Source organism: Ixodes scapularis, unplaced genomic scaffold (assembly GCF_016920785.2).
Source record: "Ixodes scapularis isolate PalLabHiFi unplaced genomic scaffold, ASM1692078v2 ptg001864l_1__unscaffolded, whole genome shotgun sequence".
Lineage (NCBI taxonomy): Eukaryota > Metazoa > Arthropoda > Arachnida > Ixodida > Ixodidae > Ixodes > Ixodes scapularis.
This window is the reverse complement of record NW_024610203.1, coordinates 587,545-606,881: the sequence shown is the minus strand read 5'-3', so window position 1 is coordinate 606,881 and position 19,337 is coordinate 587,545. Positions and strand designations below refer to the sequence as shown.

The 19,337-nt window shown below is 44.3% G+C and overlaps 2 protein-coding genes, 1 non-coding gene and 1 pseudogene across 3 annotated transcripts; 1 reads left to right on the top strand and 3 right to left on the bottom strand.

Moving 5' to 3' along the window:
* Positions 1-1,223: 1,223 nt before the first annotated feature.
* Positions 1,224-5,381, top strand: LOC120840605 (annotated as a pseudogene).
* LOC115328150 lies at positions 3,427-12,989 on the bottom strand. The gene is made up of 10 exons (XM_040211195.3): positions 12,880-12,989; positions 9,933-10,296; positions 9,271-9,444; positions 8,286-8,472; positions 8,035-8,178; positions 6,335-6,436; positions 6,041-6,212; positions 5,509-5,657; positions 5,190-5,381; positions 3,427-3,520 (listed from the first exon to the last, which is right to left on the bottom strand). Exons 1-9 carry the CDS (start codon positions 12,951-12,953, stop codon positions 5,191-5,193), a joined length of 1,557 nt encoding a protein of 518 aa, XP_040067129.2. The 5' UTR covers positions 12,954-12,989; the 3' UTR covers positions 3,427-3,520; position 5,190.
* On the bottom strand, positions 11,284-11,356 carry Trnas-gga. Its single transcript has one exon. It is a non-coding gene; the product is annotated as a tRNA-Ser (tRNA).
* Positions 12,990-13,026: 37 nt separating the features above from the next.
* On the bottom strand, positions 13,027-17,251 carry LOC121834620. Its single transcript, XM_042288331.1, has 5 exons — positions 16,943-17,251; positions 16,011-16,079; positions 15,246-15,329; positions 14,070-14,191; positions 13,027-13,237 (listed from the first exon to the last, which is right to left on the bottom strand). The coding sequence occupies exons 1-5, from the start codon at positions 17,249-17,251 to the stop codon at positions 13,027-13,029; spliced, it is 795 nt and encodes a 264-aa protein (XP_042144265.1).
* Positions 17,252-19,337: the final 2,086 nt, after the last annotated feature.

The window sequence follows — 19,337 nt, the reverse complement described above, 5'->3', positions numbered from 1 at the left end:
TTCCCAGAGCGTTCTTGTAGCAATTTCGTCCTTAACAGACAGCAAGAACTCTCTTGTGCAACGTCTTCGGGTTCGGCTAAATCAAGCACTTTAACAAGGACACCTAATCAAATTCTGCTGGGTCCAAAGCCACGTGGGTATTCCTGGCAATGAGAAAGCAGACTTCCTTGCTGCCTCTGCGAAAGAGTGCCCAAAATTGCCCCTTGGCCTACCACACCAAGACCTGAAACTGTTCATACAAATATTTATCATGAAGTCAAGGCAGCTGGATTAGGATATAAAAAAAGAGAACAAGCTCCACGTTATCAAGCCCCTTCTGAGGGTGTGGCAGACATGTACAAATTACTCAAAAAATGTAGTTAAGTTAGGTTACTGAGTATCGACGCCAAAAGTAATTGGAGTAGAGTAGAAATTACGCATTTGTAATTGAGTAAACTACTAACTACTGTAAAAAAGTAGCGAGTTACTTTGAAGTTACTTTCGAATTTACTTTTTTATATTTTTGTGGTAGCAAAATGAACAGCAGTTCTGATCCGTGAAAAACCCTGCGAGCCTAAAATAAATGCAGTCACTTTATGGCTTGCGTTCTCACGAAAATAGTTTATCCGCTTGCAGAAGCAATTGACTTTCAAAGGTTTTGATAGAAGAGTTTTCGCCTTTCCCTCCTAAAGATGTCCCCAGCAAAGCTATAAAGATGTTCCACCGAGGCGCTGGATTTAACGGCAGCGTTGAATTTGAGAAACAGGCTGTGCGGGGTCGGGTAAGCATGTGAGGTTTGCCTCGGCTAGAGGGTCTTCTGTAACAAACTTTCTCCTTTTTTCTTTTTTCTTCGACAATTTGAGATTGTTATGACTGGCCCCTCTTTATTCCTACGACGTTTGGGAAGTACGCTGAGCGAATACGTGCATTTGACCGTCAAGGGTTCAAGTCTCGCGCCGCGACGATGAGATCATCCGGACGACTGCGCGTCTCGTTGCAGTGCTAGTGCTAAGATACTGAAAAAAAAAGGAAGATTGTTTTGGTTTAAAGGGGCCCTGCAATGCCTTTTTTACTATTTTTTAATTTGCACCAGTCCTGAGCGCACTGAACGTAGTAACTCGGGGAACTTTTTCTTTTCTCGAAATTCGCTTTATTTTAAAAGTTATAGGCAAATTAAAATTACAAGAAAAAAGCAAAAAAAAAGCAGAAAAAAACCTCCCTCTTACGTCTTTGGTCCTGGCTTTGTGGTTGGTCCTGGCCTGGCGTAGTGACTGGCCAATCGGCTACGGCTTACGTTAATGGCCGCTTCCTCTGCAACGCGTCAACGGCTCGTTGCTCGCTTCAGCCCTCCACCGCGCTTGCCGGCATGAATTTACCGGGTCTGTCGGAGTTGGAGGTCCGAATCCTCCATAGAAGTGCGGAACTGGGAGTAGTACCGTACGAGGACACTCCTCGCAAGCGTCTGAAGCGCGCTGGCGAGGCTTCTCGGCCCCAACTCGACGAAGTTCCGGGCGTGCTTCCTACCGCTCCACTACCGGAGCCACCGCCACCTCGTCGAGTTGGAAGCACAGATTGGTGAGCGTTTTCGTTGTAGCTATTCCCATAATCACATTCCGCGCACAATCGGGGAGCTCGGCTTTTAACGACTGTTTTTTGCAATCAAACAGGTGCGACTGCGGCCGCTGTACTGCGATGCCGACAGCTCGCACCGGCCGTACGGAAGCAACCGACGCGGTGCATCACGTTGGACGGAGACTTCTCGAAGCTATGCTTAGATGTTGCCGTTCTTGCGGTGGCATACTGCGAAGTCCTTGAGAGCGGTCGTGAGCTTCAACACCAGCTGCACGAGTGAGTAGGCGGGCATGAGGGTTGGCATGAGGCAACCTAGCCGAATTAGCCGTGGCGCAGACGTCACAGTACCCAAAACGAAAACCGTGATTATGTACATGTAAACATTTAGGGACTTGTGTGAGTGCGGTGACTCACGGAACCTTTTAGTATGGGTTCATGTTTTCGAAAGCCCAAACTTGCATGGTTTCCTTGTGTTCATAATTTTGAGCTTTATATTTGTTCTTCAATTTCTGCATCTTATTTGGTGAAAATTATGCATCATGCACGACTCCTTATTGCTCAAAGGTTTACGCATTTACTGTCTTGCCAAAAATATCCCAAATTAAATCACTGCTTTTTTTTTCCTTTTTTTCATTTTGTCGTGTATATTTTGTTTGATTTTGCACAAAATTTACTTTTGACAAAGCAAGCATATATGCTTTTCTAGGGATTAATCTCATTCCTAGCAAGTAGCAATGTACCGCGCATAGAAAATAGACTGCAACACAGTTAAACATATCAACAGTGTTTTTATTACATGGAAAGGCAGTAGTATATACACATAGGCCAACTGCACCACATATCTTAGACCTATAGATAACAGCCTGTCAAAATAATGGGAGTTGGCGTGACAGGTGACACTACTGTCAAATACTGCAGAAGCACCCACTGTGGACAATCGCCCGCTATTATTATTTTAAAAACACAGGAATACTGCAGATAGACCGATCTCACCAGCAGGGCTGGGCAGTATTGCGATACAAATGTATTGCAAGAGTACCTTGTTTGCGCTGTTTGACCCCTAAACATGCTTCACCAACTAGCCCTAATTTCAACAGTATGCCCTCCCCACGTAGCACCGTTCAGGAACAAATGTATTTTTATAAGTGTCTGTATCTGTATTCCAGAATACTTTTTCAATGTTTTTCAGAGGTGTCTCAGGGTCATCCCGTTGCATAAGACAGATATATAGCATCTGTATTTTAGGCCTCAAAATACATATATCTCAGTATTTGTATTCCTGAATATTCTCTGGAGTATCTATGCCCCGCCCTGCTCACCAACCAGTTTGACTGCACCACCGCTATCACAATGCACCAAGAAAACTTTTGTCTTTCTGCATGTGCAAAAGTATTTAACAGGTTGTTACTCTGAGGTAGGTTTATGTCGGGTTTAAACATTTTTAAGAAAGGCAGGACAGCATCGAAGATGTTTGTCAATTTGGCAAGCTTGGAACTGCATGTCGCAAAGAAAACATACAGGATCGTCTACTCACAGTATGAATGTTAGCGGAGGAAGTGGGCATTCAAGCGTGAAATTGTCCGTTTTATTTAGACCTGGGATCTGTGTGATTGTGCTTCCCAACATTCAACACCGTGTGACAAGGGAGCTGGACGTCCTCCCGAAAAAGGACTTCGCTTAGATTTTCCAGGTACTGTTCATTTCCTGTCTACAAAAACAAAAGCTCGATTTTTCTTTTCTGCAGGAAGTATCGCTTTGTGGCGTACCGGCAATTCACCCGCTGGATGTGGGGTCGCCTGGGCACTGGAAACCGGCGAGTTTTGCCAGCATGTGCTGTTCATAAAATAAGAAAAACATTTCCCTCCCAGAGGTACACTGGCTTCCGGTACCCCTCTCTGGACTCCGCACCAGTGGATAGCTGAGGTTGGTTCACTTCTTGTGTCGGTGGTCTCTTGTGCAGTAGATCCTTCTGAAACCACAAGTATCAAAGTAGTAACAGCTAGCTTTAGCTGTAGTTAATTGCACCCCTGTAAATCAGCAGAGCTTGTTATTCTTTGATTCAGCCCCACAAATAACTGTGTATAAACTTTAATAAACATTTGACTGCATTTTGAACTTTTTTAAAACTGGGCAAACAACTTAATACCAGTGCCACAGAGAGATATAAGTATTGATAGAAATAGTGTGCTTTTTAGTATGTAATAAAAAAAAAAGCTAAAGTAAGCTGACTGGATGCTGTGAATGTTTATACATGTATTGCGAGATATCAAGCCATTTTTAAGAATTAGTGATATGGTCAGATGAAGTCCTGAAACGCTTCTAAGATTTATGTAATGTATGAGATGTAACAGCCTGTGTACACTGCACTGTCTCTGAGTGAGGAGTTTTATTTCTAGAAAACCCATCTCCAGATAAGCCAAGATAAACACGGAAGTTTGCTTATCAGATGGGCTTTAAGCCCTGCAGTGTGAATGCCTGTATAGTGGACTCTACTCCATAGTATGACCAAATTCAGTATTAGAATTTTGAAAACAATGCACTCCCACAATCCTTGCAGTTACAAGAAAGATTGGCCTAGGTTCAGTTTCTGGGCTTGGCTGTTCGAAAAAAATTTAAAAGTCCATAAGGATGCTATATTTTTCAAATTTTAAGGGGTGCAATATGATACAATTATTGCTGTTTGTACCTAGTTATTCTCTTGTAATCTTCACATTTTGTCCCTTCTGAGAGATGTATTGGCATGAAGTTGCCAAAAGTGTGATTGCACATGAAAATCTTGCCAACTTTAAAGGGACACTGACCTGGTGTTTATGCTCGCCAAGGTTTTTATTTGTACATGACATATGAGAGCACAACTACCCAGAACACAATTTGCGGCCCGAAGTTCATTTTCTTTTCGCCCGAAAACCGCCAATCAAGAGCTGGCCGGTTTGAGTCGCGCTTATTTTCTTCTCCAAGGTCACGTGCCGTTTTTGGTTGGTTTAGACACAACCACTAAATATAATCAACGTCGTGGGCCATTGAAGGCAAACACTCAATATTAAAAATAAAAATTAAATATCATACCAATTTTTTGTGGCTTTTAAAAAGCCGGAAATATGTCGATTGAAGACAAAAAAAGGTTGCACAGCCACGTGGCTTCCCCCCGCTGTCTCCTTCTCTATATTTCTTCTTCCTCCCCAGTCCAGTTTTGGTTTCAGTTTCGAGCAGTTGCTGTTGAAAACAACAATGGACACCACCGGCATGAGACATTTAGTCTGGGGTGAGAAGAAGGGGGGGACGGGGAATCTCGACCGTGAGAGAACGGGCAGTCGAATAGACCGTTTAACACAAGCCGGTGGTGCTGCGATTCTTTCTCGACCTCAATGTCATCAACGAATACCTAGCGAAAGAGCGCCTCAAAGCGCAACATTTGCGTTTTCTTACTTTGTTAAAAAATATATGTGACACTGTTGCAAAATATTGATTTGGTGGTCTTTCGACACCATAATGAATCGCCTGGCAAAACACTAAAAAAACTTTTTTGGGTGTGTCAGTGTCCCTTTAAGGATTTATGTCCCAAAAAGCCAGGTGAGCTGGCATACCCCTAATCCTCATGCTAAATAATTAGCTGCAAGGTATCTGTATGGAGCATTCACCTCATGAGTGTCCTGGCGCCCCCCGGCTGAAGCGCGACATTCTCTGCGCCACCAGCTGCTCTTTGGGGAGCCTTGGGTACAGCGCCGCCATGGGGAGGACTTCTTCCTGACGGGTCTTTTCCAGTGCCTCCTTGAAGGAGGACGACTCGTTGCAGCAAGCGACAACTTCGTGGAGAAGTGCGCCGACGTACGCTGTAATAATTGAGAGCATAGGGGAAGCTTTATACAAAAAAAAAAATTTAAACCAAACAAGTGGCTACTGGTAACATTTGCAGTTATCTCAGAAAAGCCCAGTGCAACACACTTGTTTATGTCATACCATAGGTAGGCTTGGTTTTCTCCTTCTTGACGGTCTCGATCCCCTTCTTTGCCCTCTGCATTCTCCTCTTCCACTTGAGACGTCCGTCCCTTGTGAGGGCTTGGCTTCTTGTGGAGTTCTCATTATGATGGAGGGCAGCCAGCCTGGTTCTGAAGCAGAAATGTTGTCCACCGTCAAAAGCATTGTTGGGAAGTGTTAACAAAAAACAGTGGCGTAGCCAGAGACTTTTTTGGGGGGGGAAGGGAGGAAGGGGGGGCTAAGGGGTGGAGCTCTTGGGGGGGGCTAGGGGGTGGAGCTCTTGGCGTGTGGGGGTGCCGAGGGCATGGAAACATTTTTTTGCACTGGACATGCAAAATGGCGCCTTGAGCATAGGATAGGAGTGGAACCACACTCCGGAGGCAGGGGGAAGGGGAAGGGTTGGAGGGCTGTAGGCTGGGCTGAAACACGATAGGCCCGCTTCCTGGCTGCGCACCTGACACAAAGCTAGACTGGGTTCTTTCAGGTGTGCCAACTTTTTTGACAAAAGACAAACCTGGCAAGCATCATGCCGGGCTTGAATGCAACAGACTTGGGGGCAAATCTTGTCAGAGTACTGTGATAAGACTCGAGGTTGTAGGTCTGGCCCGCGGGTGAGACGTGCTCGAGGTCCCTGAGCAGCAATCGTTGTGTCGTGATTGCTGCAAAACGCTTGTATGCTGGGGTACCTGAAATAAAAATTGCTCACTGTAGAGGTTCTTTCTACTTACCCTCCCCACAATATACATATGCAGTCATACCAGACAGAGAAGTGAGTGAAGCTAAGTTATTGAAATGGGTATCTACTGACCTGGAGAGAGCCACTCCCTCTCTCCAATGAGAGGGTCATGGAGGCAGCGGTTGTAGATCCCTCCGTGGCCAGTATGCACATCCGAGGCATGATTGTTGATGCCTGCAGTTTCATAAAGTTTCTGCTGTCACCCTCCAGTTTACATAACTACCGAATACCAGTTTTATATTATAGAATTGCTTTCTGATCAGGCGATGTTTGAGGAGCTAGTTTGTATAGCTGGGCTCTGCTTATTTTGTCATGTTGGCTTCCTTTTTGCATTCACATTTGTTCTATAATATAATATTTTTATACAAAATTGGGTGATTTTGGCATTGGGCGTGAACTTCAGTCAAAAGTTATATACGGCTATAAAAGGTCAGCTGAACTAGGGAAAATAGAATATAGAGAGAAAAAGGGACAGACATACCACTGGGACGGTCAACTACAGCTTGTTATATATGGCGTGTGTCCTACATCCTTCTACATGTACTAGTGTATTCCTCCAATAGGTTGTTCTGAAACATCATCCCTCAATGTTCTTTTTTAATATTATAAGGAAATGCAAGGATAGTGTGCTGATTTGTTTTTGCAATGACAAATGTTAGATGCGAATGCACTACTGCATAATATACCACAGAAATGTGAGTAATACGAGGAATTTTTTTTATGTTTTTGCATGTGAATTGTGTCTTGTATTATATAAAGATTCAAACAATTTTCAGCATTCATGAGGTCAGTTAAAACACAGTCTCTCGTAGTTTCGGTTCCCAAGTAACCAAAATCATTATCACGCTTTTGTTAGCTGTTGTACCATCACCCGACCACTTAATCAACCAAAGTCGCCACTGTCGATCGCCTGGCTGCTATCAAAATCTCGCCAAGCACCTCATTGGGACCATTGCGGAGGTGATACACGGCGAAACAAGTGACTTTAGAAGACAGTTGGCAGCAGCATGGCAAAAGTTGGCTGTAAATGAGGGAAGGATACAAGGGTGGAGGCAACAGACACAACCCCTTTCTGCATGCAACAGCACAAGAGGTGTCCGGTGTCCAAAGAACGAAGCACTTTCTGGGGTGAAAGTAGACATGGCACACTTTGTGAAAAAATAATGTACTTTGCATCCTGGTATAAACAATTGAGGTACTAGGGGCGGAGGCAATGGAACTAGTAAGACAGAAGGGCATCCCACAATAGTAAAGGACTTCAAAGCCAACAAGCATTGGCTTTTGCACTTCATTTTCCGGAGTCGCATTAAATGTGGGTTAATCTTTTTTTTAATATTATTTTCTGTCGGTTTGCAAATAGTGATCTGTATTATATGAAGTTTTTAGTGTATGCAGGTTTCTACAGTAGTGTCAAATGTGACCCTGGACCCACACTTTTTCCAGGTAGACTGCTATGACTTGCTGCGATTATTTCCCAGAATACACGACAGATACGTCTTCAAGTAGAGTAAAAGCAGTCCCTGATCTGATTCACAACTCTCACCGTGCCTGCGGTAAGGGAACGCACAAATCACCTTTATATGTGATGGCTGCAGCCAGCCGTGGAGTAGCTACTGGCCTGGCAGATGCACATTAGTGATTTTTACAGCTTCGCTGGGATAATTTGTTTATACAAGCATTTTTTATCTGTAACCCACTCCCTCACATAATGCTTTGGCACTGCTCGGTGTATTAGAAATAAACACAATATAGTTTTGGAAAATGTTTCTCACTTTTCCACATGTCAACGAGGAGTTTGCCATCTCCTTCGCTGTTGGCCGCACACCAGTAGACATGGTTGGAGGCAGGCTGTGCCCATTGCACCAAGGCACCACACCCTGCATACTTGCTCGCCGCCAGCATCTTTTTGCTTACGCCTGTGCACAAAGGAACTAGTCAGTACACAGAGCTGTTAATGTCGACTTCATGGCAGACTGGTATGATGCCACAAAGGACATGGAGAATAATGATTAAAGTTTAGCACCTTTTGCTATGTGCCAAGCATCGAAGTAGTGATGTATCTCGGGCTCCTTCGTCTTCATGTGGCCCTTGATGGCGACGTGACGGTCGGTCACCAAGTCTTCAATGGTGATGCCCTGCCGCTTGAGGAAATCTATGCCCTTGACACAGCCATACAGCTCCATGGAGTTGCTGGTCTTGACCTCAGGAGCCTGTAATTGTAAAAATAACGGTTGCACAATAATAGCATGTTGCATATTATGTTATTTAGACATTCTCAAATCCAAACCATGACAAAAAAAGATTGGGGTAAAAAAAAAAAAGCAAAATTGGTCAGCTTATATAAAATGGTTGCATATAAAACATCTAAACCTGTTGCCATCTGATATTAAAACGATGGAGGTACCCAGATAGTATAAAGGACAACATACCATAATTACTCGAGTAATAGCTGCACTATTTATGAACAAGGCCCTTGCATCTACTTTACTGCAAAACATATATAGGCCAATCATTGCGTTGTGCATAAATAACATAGCGAATAACTAGATCGAGAACACGATTCTCCATACAAATGCAATCTTCACAGATGGTATCTTTGCGCAAAGACGTTATCTCTGTCCTGTAAACTGCTGGAATCGTGCTGTCAATCTCAATGATAGGCAAGCTCCACAGAAAAGCAAACCCTCAGGTTTTCTTCATAAGCAGTGCGGCTATTACTTGAGTAAATACGGTATGCAGGTAGAAAACAATTAGTGCCGAGTTACTAAATGATTAAGCAGCAACTTATTAAGTTATGAGCAATTTTATTGAAAGGAAGGTGTGAGTGGCATTGCACACGAGTTATTAGCCACACATGAGTCAGGAAACTGAATGGCTACATGGTCAAACTGCCCCTAACATTTTATTTCAATTTCTTCTTTTTAGGTTCAATAAACAGTCACCTTGCACAGTCCCCTTAACTTTACTAGAAGGACGAAAAAGCCTCCCTGAAAGCATGAAATACTTGCCTCTCCAAGGCAGACCTGTACGAAGTAGACGACTTGGTTGGTGTCCATCTCCATGAACGTGTACGTCATGTACTTAGCGGAGAAGCCCGGCGAATCGAACCTCCCGTCTCCAGCCAAGTGAACTTTCTTTCCCCGCCTCTCTTCAAGAAGCCTCTTTTGCTCTCGATTCCACACCTGCAAAAAAAAAATTAAGAAATAATAATAATTACATTTTTAGGAAAAATTTCGTTAATATTTGTCCAAACTGATAAATTTTTCGTTGTTAACAAATTACGAGTGGGCAGCTACACTTGTAGCGAAATTACCTTTGTCTTTCACATGCAGTGCCACATAGTATATAGAATAGATTGTCATCTCGAGCAGTGGGTGCTATCCGTCTGTCCTTCTTTGTGCTTTGTTCAGCAGGCACAAGTGGTGATGCAACAACAAGTTGTTGCATCACCACTAGTGCTACCACATGCCAACTCAAATGCAAAGTATGAAAACAAACTTCTAATTTTTTTAGTGGATGCTGTCTAAGCATATTGTTGGTGGTAACCATCGCCTGCTGGACTTCAGAAGCAAGGTCGCACATTAATAAAAGCTATGGGAGTATGCGGCTCCAAAGTTGCACTTAGAGAAACATGGCCCTTGGCAGACAGTAAGTGAGCTCAGGCACACACTCGTTCAATTGCAGGCTGCACGATCGCTGTCTGGTAAAGAAAGTATGTTCGTTCTGCAATAGCCTGGATGTTGATGAGTTCCAGGAGCCTCAGCACTTTGTAAGGGCTGGAACCAGTGGCCACAATAGCTGTGGACAGGAGGACGTTGCAAGCAGCCTTGTTCTTGATGAGTGGCTGACTCAGCCAAGTCCTCGTATGCTTGTCGGGACACACAGCCTTCACCTTGATCATTGTGCCTTGGGTCCAGGTTTGAAGTGTGCATGTTGCATGGCATGTGATGCACTGCCGGAACAGCTGCAGGAGGCAACTTTGAAACACAATGTATTTCTTCTCCTCGTGCGGGGGGTGCGATGGGGCTGAGTCGCTGCACAAAGTATATTCCCAGGGTCAGTCACAACCTAAATCAATGATGTGATTGCTGCGCCATTTGTGCCAAACTGCGCCAAAGGGCTTATTCTGCGACATTTTACCGAAATGTAAGGAATTTGCACCAACATTGTGCCACAACTTCATTTCACTTTAATACCGAGAAGTGAATAGCTCAGGGCTCTCCACCAGGCCGGATGATTATGATATGCTTGTGCGGGTTTTCAGAAGTTTCGATAATCGTCTCAAATAACGTATTACTCCATTTGATTTCACGTCAAACATTGAATGTACTCGGAAGTTTCGCAATAATTCTTATTTTTGTGGTCTGCTTTGGCGAGTTAGTTCGTTGAGTGTTCTTCTCATTGCACACTGATGTACTGCAGTAAAGCGACAGCGACAAAGTAGTCATTGCGATTTTGCATGTCTTGCTTTGCCGCAGTGCACCCGTGTGGTCAGGTTAAAGCACTCCTCCAGAGCGAGACGTGGCAAAATTTCAGAATAAAACTTTGTATTCACTGGATGCCATATTTGAGTGGGCGATTTATAGCGCATTCTCAGAACGAGCTCACATTAATAGGCTGCTCCGACCGGCAACCTTGATGGTTTGTAATCCATGTTGCAAAAACACTGCTTATGCATGCCATCAGCACGTGCTCAGCAGTCATGCACAAAGGTATGGCCTCCAGTGAATACTCCCATACGATAGACTGCGATATCCTGGCACTATCTTTTTTCAATTCGAGATTTCGCAAGGATACTTTGGTATTGCAAGAAGATTTATATGGACTTTTCTGTAATTTTATTTTGTATGCTTTGTTTTTCATCTGCATTCAGAATCAATTTTCTTGCAACCTCTAGAACTAAAAAAAACAAACAAGAAACATAAATTTACATGACAAAAACATTCCCCGGGGAAGGGGAACAAAGGAAAAGCACAAATCTCCAAACACATCTAGGTGACTGGTGTGCGGCCGAAAAAATTCGCCCGGTCCTGGTATCGAACCAGGGACCTCTTCATTTCCAGTGGAGCGCTCTACCAACTGAGCTAACCAGGAGTTGGACGTCTGTAGACCAAAGAGAGCTGCTACCAGTCTAACACCAACAAGGGTGAACGGCCAAAATAACCATTCACGGCTGTATGTGCTGTCTTTCATCAATCATCTCGCTTTTACTGTGTCTGGTGCTTCTACACGCAAGTAAATAGCTAGTTCTGTGTTTAAGGGAATCACTCCTGCTGTGCCATTGATGCTAACAAAAGGTTACACGTAAGTGACAAGGCAAAGTAAACACTGCCTCTTAGTTGCACAGGCCAACACATTAATCTTAACGTAATATTTGCAGTGAAATGAATGAAAATAAAGTGTACGCTTATGCTACCAAAGCTCTCTTTGCCGCTCCAAGAGCTGCTCCAAACTGAATCGGACCAGTTGCATCACTGCTAAATGAACTAACAGGCCACTTTTTACACCCTCGTAACCCTTTCTCCTATATGTGAAGGATCACAGACATCGTACTTGACCTTGAGACCTATTAACATGTATACTGGGGGTTTCAGTGAAAGCCTTAAATATTCCTAAGGATAGGGTAATTGAAAAACAAATGAACTCTTTTCAAAAACCAAATGTTAGGAATTGCAAAAATATATAAAAATTAGCTATGTAACTAAAAGTTGTAACTTTATAATTAGCAGTTTCTAGGTCTATGTTGCAATTAGAATTTTAAAGGCTATCACCATGGAAGGCTAAAGCAATTTATGGAAAGTAAAAAAAAGTAACCGGCTTGGAGATATTCGCCGACAAACTTTGCTCTGTAATAGGTATGATAAGACATGCACGCAGTGATATCGAATTTCAGAAATCATACCAATTACAGTGCAGAGTTCATCGGCGAATATCATCAAGCCAGTGTCTTCTTTTTACTTTCTGTAAATTGCTTTAGCCTTCCATGATGGTAACCTTCAAAATTATAATTGCAACATGAACCTGAAAACTGCTCATTACAAAGTAGATTAGCACATTTCAGTTACTTAGATAGGTAATTTTTATATATCTTGTGATTCCCAAAGTCTCTCGCAGCTCATATTTGGTTTTCGAAAAGAGTTTCTTTGTTTTTCTATTACTCTATCCTTCAGAATTTTTGAACGCTTTTGCTGAAACACCCGGTATGTGCAACATTCCACAACATTTTGCTCAACTCTATGTCATTTCATGGCTTTATTTTCTTGTTTGAATTTCCTAAACTTCTATTAGCTTAGGAACATATGACTTTTGTACCATGTGCCCCCTTTTTTAGAATCTGAGAGTGCAATATTTTCTGTACGCTGTATTGAGAGTTGAGTGACTCCACCTATCGTAACACTGTAACCGAGTATGTCAGGTAACGCAGCGACAGCTACCATAAAAAATGCTAATACACCAAAGGGCTGGGTCCCTAACAAGGCAGCAAATTTATACCCTAAACTTATAAGCAATTTCTGCTATGTTAACTTCCCCTCGAATACATTTTCTCTTGATTGCAGCATGGTGCTCTCATATTGAAACCCTTTGTTATGCAATGGAAGAGCTCTGTGGCGGATCACCTTAGGTAGCTCTCATCCTGAGATGGCTCATAAGTTGTGTCTGCATCTTCCACCGGCACAGGGCTTGAACACATTCTTGGAGTTTCAAATGAAATGTCCCCAAGCAGGAAGTCTTCTGCTGGCTTGTGTGAAGGGGCAACCCGCTCTTCAAAGAAACTTTCCTTGCTTGCCCTCTTGGTAGTCGATGGCGGCGCAAGTAGTGGCTCCATAGCAGGTGGCGCAGGACTTGCACATGGCAGCACAGGTGTTGGCTCTGTGGTGGTTGGAGCAGAACTTGCGTCTGGTGGCGCAGGTGCTGGTTGCCACGGGTCTGTTTGGGTTTCTTTTGACTCTTTCGTGCAGACGTTCACTTGTGTAGCTGAAATGTGTGTAAAAACTTGCACTTTGTTTGTTCCACCAGGTTTCCGTTGGGCTATGTCCACAATGTTTGCTACACAATGTTTTTATGTGAAGTCATTGAGAATACTAAATACAATGAAGTCCAAAACTAGCTTGCTTTATGTCTTCGGAGCAGCTGTCGACAATGATAATAAAGGCCTATAATATCTCGTACCTATGCGAGTTAATATAAAGTCTTGCCCGAGCAGAAATATGTCTTGAATTAACCATGGCACACTGCTCGTTTAAAAAGTTCAAAGTGGAGAAAATTTGTATAAAACTGGGATGTATACACCTTTTCATTTCCGCAGTTGTATAGAGAATGCTGGCGTACCTGTCGCCATTAGGTAGCTTCACTGCTGTTCGTTCTGATTTCAGCGCGCTCGTGGCTATTTGGCTGTGTTATGTGGCACTCGTTTAGTTCTATAATATAAATATTTATTATTTATTGAAGCCACCTTATGACTGCCATGTTATCTGATTTCAAGAAGGCAGCGCCCATGTGACAGTAAATGAAAAGAATACAACACTGTCAAGCCTAGACATAGTTGGAACTCCACGTCAGTTTAATAAGAAGAAACCTTTGCCAAAAAACGAGGGACAAGAATGCTAAGAGCACCGACATAGTGCTGACTAACAACTGAAGTTAATATCTGCATAGAACAGGACAATAGACATTGAAAGAAATCAGATAGGAAAGGATTGAGGAAATAACCCGACAAGACCCGTCACACCAAGCCTCCAAGCATATATACATATCTGCCGCACTCGATGTAAGACTTAGCCCAAATAGGCTTGAATGATTTACATACAAGGCAGGATGTAAGCAGTGCTCACCTTTGTTTTTCAACTTTTTTTCGATGCTGTATGTGTGATCAGCAGATGCCAGAGATATGCTGTTCCCATGATCGCTGCTAGCTGTGTGCTGGAGCTCCTGCAAGCAAAGAAAATGTGTCCAAAGTTATCTTTGAGTTTGTGCCTGGTGGTTAACTCTAAAACAGCCTGGTTCGCATTCCCCATACAAAAGATTGAAAATTAGCAAAACATATTTTAAACAATAGAAGGGTATGCACTTGGGCTAGTTGGCAGTTCATGGTTCAGAGGGTAAAAGCGCTAAAAAACAATGGATAAGTGAAAGACGAACAACACAGAGCACTAGGCTCCGAGGTGGCGTTTTTAAAATCTTTCGTAAAATGGATAGTAGATAGATAAGCATTGATTTGATGATGTCGCATTTCTGTCATCACGTCTTGATTTCACGGTGTGTGCATATAGATATGTTTTTCTGTGAGTAAACTTCAGTTGCAAGAAGCGCTCTGTGTTGTTCGTCTCTTTCACTTAGCATACATCTACTTTGGCAAAATTAGCATCTTGGACAAAAACAAGTTAACATGAAACAAATCTCTCACTTCTATTGTGTATCATTTTATCTTTGAGTTGTCTCTCCTGCGTCTGGCCAGTGGGTGTGGCGACGAAGGCACTGGAGAGGAGAAAAATGGAGGAGAGCACCAAAGGAGCGGAAAAGGAAGAAGGGAGCTAAGAGGAGACGACCGTCGTCTTGACGCAACACGCTTCCCGTACAGAGCACTGTTGAAGCTACGCGTCGTCTGCTACAGGTCGACTTCTTTTTCGCCTGAATAAAAGTTTGCAGTCAAACGTAAAGAAAACTTCATTCGTTAGCTTGTTAACCCACCGAGGAATAACGGTATATTATTTTGTAAGAGCCTGCGATATAAAAGAAAATAATCAAAATTTAGATGTTGATCCCATGCATTCCAACGGGCAGATGAATGAAAATGGCGGCCCTCCTCGCTCAGCTAGGAGCAGCCGGGAGTTCACGCGCATGCGCTCATGCCTCTCGCTCTGCGCCGCGGGCTGATTGGCTCACTCGGGAGGGGGACGTTGCAGCGGCGAGATCATAGACTGTCCAAAATCTCCTCATATACGGCTCTGCTCCTTCCCTCTCATGTTCACCACCGTATACTTACAGAACAACGTAGAGAGTCGGGTACATCCTCCTCAACAGGCACGATTTCAATGGGGCTGACTGCCAAGTCTTGCCCAGACAGCACCTGTGAGGAATGACTTTTCATGTTGCTGTGGTACAGGCATGCAGCCAGGATATTGATTCGGAGAATGGGGTGAGGGGGGGGGGAGAAAGAGAGAGGGGAGAGGAGGTCCCAGCAAAATGAAAGATTTCAAGGTGGGGGCGGGGGGGGGGCCAGGGGCCCCCCCTCCCCTTTGGGATCCGTGACTGTTGTGGTATTCATGTGACATCGAAGTAGTAATTAACCGAAGTAGTACATTTAGTGCTGATAGTATTTAGCTACCAACCACTACTTACAATGGTGTGTTCTGGACCGTGATCTGTTCTCATGTCCTCCTTGCATGTTGCCGGTATTTCTGGATCATCCTACGGAAGAATTTTAAGATTAGCATTAATATTTGTAACTAAGGTGGTGTGGTCATACAGAACACATGATCTAGATGGAAAACATATGAACAAATCAAAAGCTTCAGGCATGACCAACTCTTTTTCCATGGCTTCAGTGATCAATTGTATACAGCTGGACAAGGATGTTAAGGTAACATTTTACGTTGTCAACTTGAAGGTGATAGGATATCTTTGCACCATCCCCCCCCCCCCCCCTTTGGGATACATGACTGCTCTGGTATTCATGTGACATCGAAGTAGTAATTAACCCTGCGGTACATTTAGTGCTGATAGTGTTTAGCTACCAACCACTACTTACAATGGTGTGTTCTGGACCATGATCTGTTCTCATGTCCTCCTTGCATGTTGCCGGTGTTTCTGGATCATCCTACGGAAGAATTTTAATGTTGGCATTAATATTTGTAACTAAGATGGTGCGGTCATACAGAACACATGATCTAGATGGAAAACATATGAACAATTCAAAAGCTGCAGGTATGACCAACTCTTTTTCCATGGCTTCAGTGATCAATTGTATACAGCTGGACAAGGATGTTGAGGTACCATCCAACGTTGTCAACTTGAAGGTGATATCTTTAAGTGATTGCAAAAATCACACTTGACGGGTAGACATTTTATGAACAGGTCGCCAAAGTAAGATCCATCGAGTGTCAATTATCGTGACAAGATACATATGTTGAGAGAAAGTTGTCTGCTTCTTGCACAGGAGTTGTGGTGAAGTCAGAACGACACCAAGCTCTGATTGAATATAAAAGAATAGTGGGTAGTCCTGATACTGAGTGCCACCCGAGGGTGGGAGGAGGAGGAGGAGGAGGAGGGAGGGAGGGAGGGAGGGAGGGAGGGGGGGGGGCGGGCTTTCTTCCAAATTTAGCCAACCCTATAATATACACCTGCATTTTGAACCCCCACCCCTCCTGCGTACCCCAAGTAGTGGACATCCAAGCCACCTCAACCCCCCTCCCCCCCCCCCCGCATTCCTGGATACGCCACTGGTTTACTATTTGTTTTTTTTTTTTTTTCAATCGGCCAATAAGAGCTCGATATTCTGACGTTATCGCAACACCTGTGCAAGAAGCAGACGAACTTGCGCTCCGTTTCTAAACACTTCCACGGCTCACGAGCAGCAATGATTGCAATGACTGTGTAAGTCACAGCGAAGCAGCTTGCACAGAAAAAGTGCTCGCGTTCTAGAACTAGTGAAAACTATCGGCGTATAAATTGGTTACTCACCGTCCTGCGCCGCTTGCCCACTGCAGTAGGTGCGGCGCCCATGTGAAGTGACGGGACCGAATCGTCGCTCAGGCGCTTACGTTTTAGCTCAAAGCCCATTTTCTTGGAGACGTCCCACGACAAGTACGACTCCGCCGAGAAATGGTCGGAGCACACACGTTCGACTCCCGGTAGGCGGGTGTCGCTGCTCATTCCAAGTGCCTCCAGCCAGTGACTTCGCAGTGGCTCCTTGGTAGGCACGCGATGAAATGTGACGCTGGCATCACCTTTACGGAGCACCCGCCCGCAGCCTTTTACGAGGCACTTCATCCTTAGGGCGCCGGAACCGAAAGTGCAATTGTCATTTTTCTGCAGAAAACATAATCCCTATAAACTGCGAGGGCATCTACAGGCAAGCAGTAAAGTTCTTTTGGGCGCTGCACCGTCAACCGCACTTATCCTCGATGTATCAGGAATCTGGAACTTGCCGCACAGCGCGAGACCACGGGAGACAAATTCGTACTTTAGTTTCTCGCAAAATGCGCCGCCGGCATCGTGCGTCGTCTGCTCGGATCCGCGAAGGAGCCCGCGCGCCCGCGCCGCCTCTTCCACCGCTTGGTGGCGGGTATGTCGACGGGTCATTTCTTGTTTCCGTACTTTATAAACTGCATTTGTTTCTTTTCTGATCTAAACTAGTGAACAAAGACTACTTTTATAAATAATTGAAACGGTTCGCGCCACTTATATTTTGTATTTCGACCGAAAAAAAGCTTTTAGCGGCTCTGACCAGTAGGAAGGCCAGGACCAAAAACGTCACATTTCGCGCGCTTTAGGCACCGTAGGTCGCCCCCGTAGGTGGAGGAGGTTTTCGCGTCGTCCGGTTAAAATATGACGGACTCATATTTAATTATTCTCTCCGTGCCAGCTGGCTTGCCCGAACCCCGAGGGACGTGGAAACCGCAAAAAATATAGACGCTTAAATATGATTGCAGGGCCCCTTTAACAGAAGATGAAACGAAGTATACTTCACCGCTGACGCCGGGTTCAACAGGGCGGATGCTGCCCTCCCAAGGGTGACTCGCAATTTTCGCCGGCGACTACGGTATCCTGACGACCCTGACACGCCTGACGAACAAATCATTTTAAACAAAGAGGAGGTCTCTCTGGCGTGGAAGGTCGGAAGGACGCGAAGAATTACGTGGACAAGCATTGTCGCTCGTACAATTGCAGCTGGAAGCGAGCACGTGCTCCCATGAACGGATTATCCGTGTCTGCGTTTGTCCGGGGGGGAGTCCGGCTTTGAAAAGGCGTATGCGCTGACGACGAGGCGACCATGGGAACAGGCGCCTAGCTGCGAGGTCATTCCAGTGGCGCCTCTTCAGGAACCGCCAAACCGCTGGAGTCAGAATTCACTAAAGGCAGACATGAAACAACAACAACCCTCGGAGTGCCCCGTCTTTCACGGTTGCAGCTAAAGGCCTGCGTGCATTACCGGATTAGGTCAATACCCGACCAAGGCTTGTTAAGCATCTCTGCCTGCGTTCGTCCGAACCGGTGTTTGTTATGTATTGGGTATTGGCTGCTCGTCGCCACCTTGGCCCAAGGACGCCTGTGATGCAGTTTCTACGTCTGCCAAGTATAAGTGCGTGGGAACGGAATGGGAGGGGGCCCTTGTTCGGGAATGCCCGCTTCATCTGCCGACGTCTTATTTATTTCTGCGCTCAAACTTTCGTGATGAAAAAAAAAAAAAAGAAATAGGATTAGATTTCAAAAGTAGTTAGTAATTTGAGTAGAACTTACCCGAAAAACGTAGTTAAATTAAACTACTAATTACCCAAATAAAGTTGTAATTGAAAGTTACCAAGTTACTCGGAAAAGTAGTTAAACTACAGTAGTTTGAGTAGAGTAGTTGAACTACGTCCAAGTCTGGGGTGTGGGAGAGCTCTTTTGATAAAGACAGTCAGGTTGAAGTTCGTCTTTGACGCTTAAGAATTGGACATACCCGTTTGACTCACCTGCACCTGTTTTGCGATGAGGATGTTAAGCTCTGCGACAACTGTGGTAAAGCTATGACTGTCTTGCCCATCCTGTGGCATTGTAAATCTTTAAATCAACAGCGCCAATCATGCTTTCCAGAACAGTTGCGAGATCATCTTCCTTTTCATTCATATTTTCTACTTGGTGATCAACCCTTGGTACCGTTCAATCGAGTTATAAAATTCCTGCATAATACTGGCCTTTTACACTAGCTGTATAGCTTGCATTATTTTAGATTGCGCCTCTAAGCTCCTTATGAAAACCTTTGTTTTAGTGCAATTTGACCTCAGTTGCTCTTGCACCATTAAACCACCAACCATCACCATTCTTCACTTTTTGCCAAGTTGACTTTAAATGGTACGTTACGCTTTAAGCTAGC

Excerpts from the sequence above, each read along its gene's own strand:
- LOC115328150 (XM_040211195.3), bottom strand. The coding sequence starts at position 12,953 with ATGTGTTCAAGCCCTGTGCCGGTGGAAGATGCAGACACAACTTATGAG. Across the intron at positions 9,445-9,932 it reads TGCAGCCTGCAATTGAACGA|GTGTGGAATCGAGAGCAAAA; the intron begins GTGTGTGCCTGA and ends TTTTTTTTGCAG. Across the intron at positions 6,437-8,034 it reads CCTCGTTGACATGTGGAAAA|GCATCAACAATCATGCCTCG; the intron begins GTGAGAAACATT and ends ATGAAACTGCAG.
- LOC121834620 (XM_042288331.1), bottom strand. The coding sequence starts at position 17,251 with ATGAAGTGCCTCGTAAAAGGCTGCGGGCGGGTGCTCCGTAAAGGTGAT. Across the intron at positions 15,330-16,010 it reads ATGGTCCAGAACACACCATT|GTGCTGTCTGGGCAAGACTT; the intron begins GTAAGTAGTGGT and ends CATTCCTCACAG. Across the intron at positions 13,238-14,069 it reads CACTGCTTACATCCTGCCTT|CTACACAAGTGAACGTCTGC; the intron begins GTATGTAAATCA and ends CACACATTTCAG.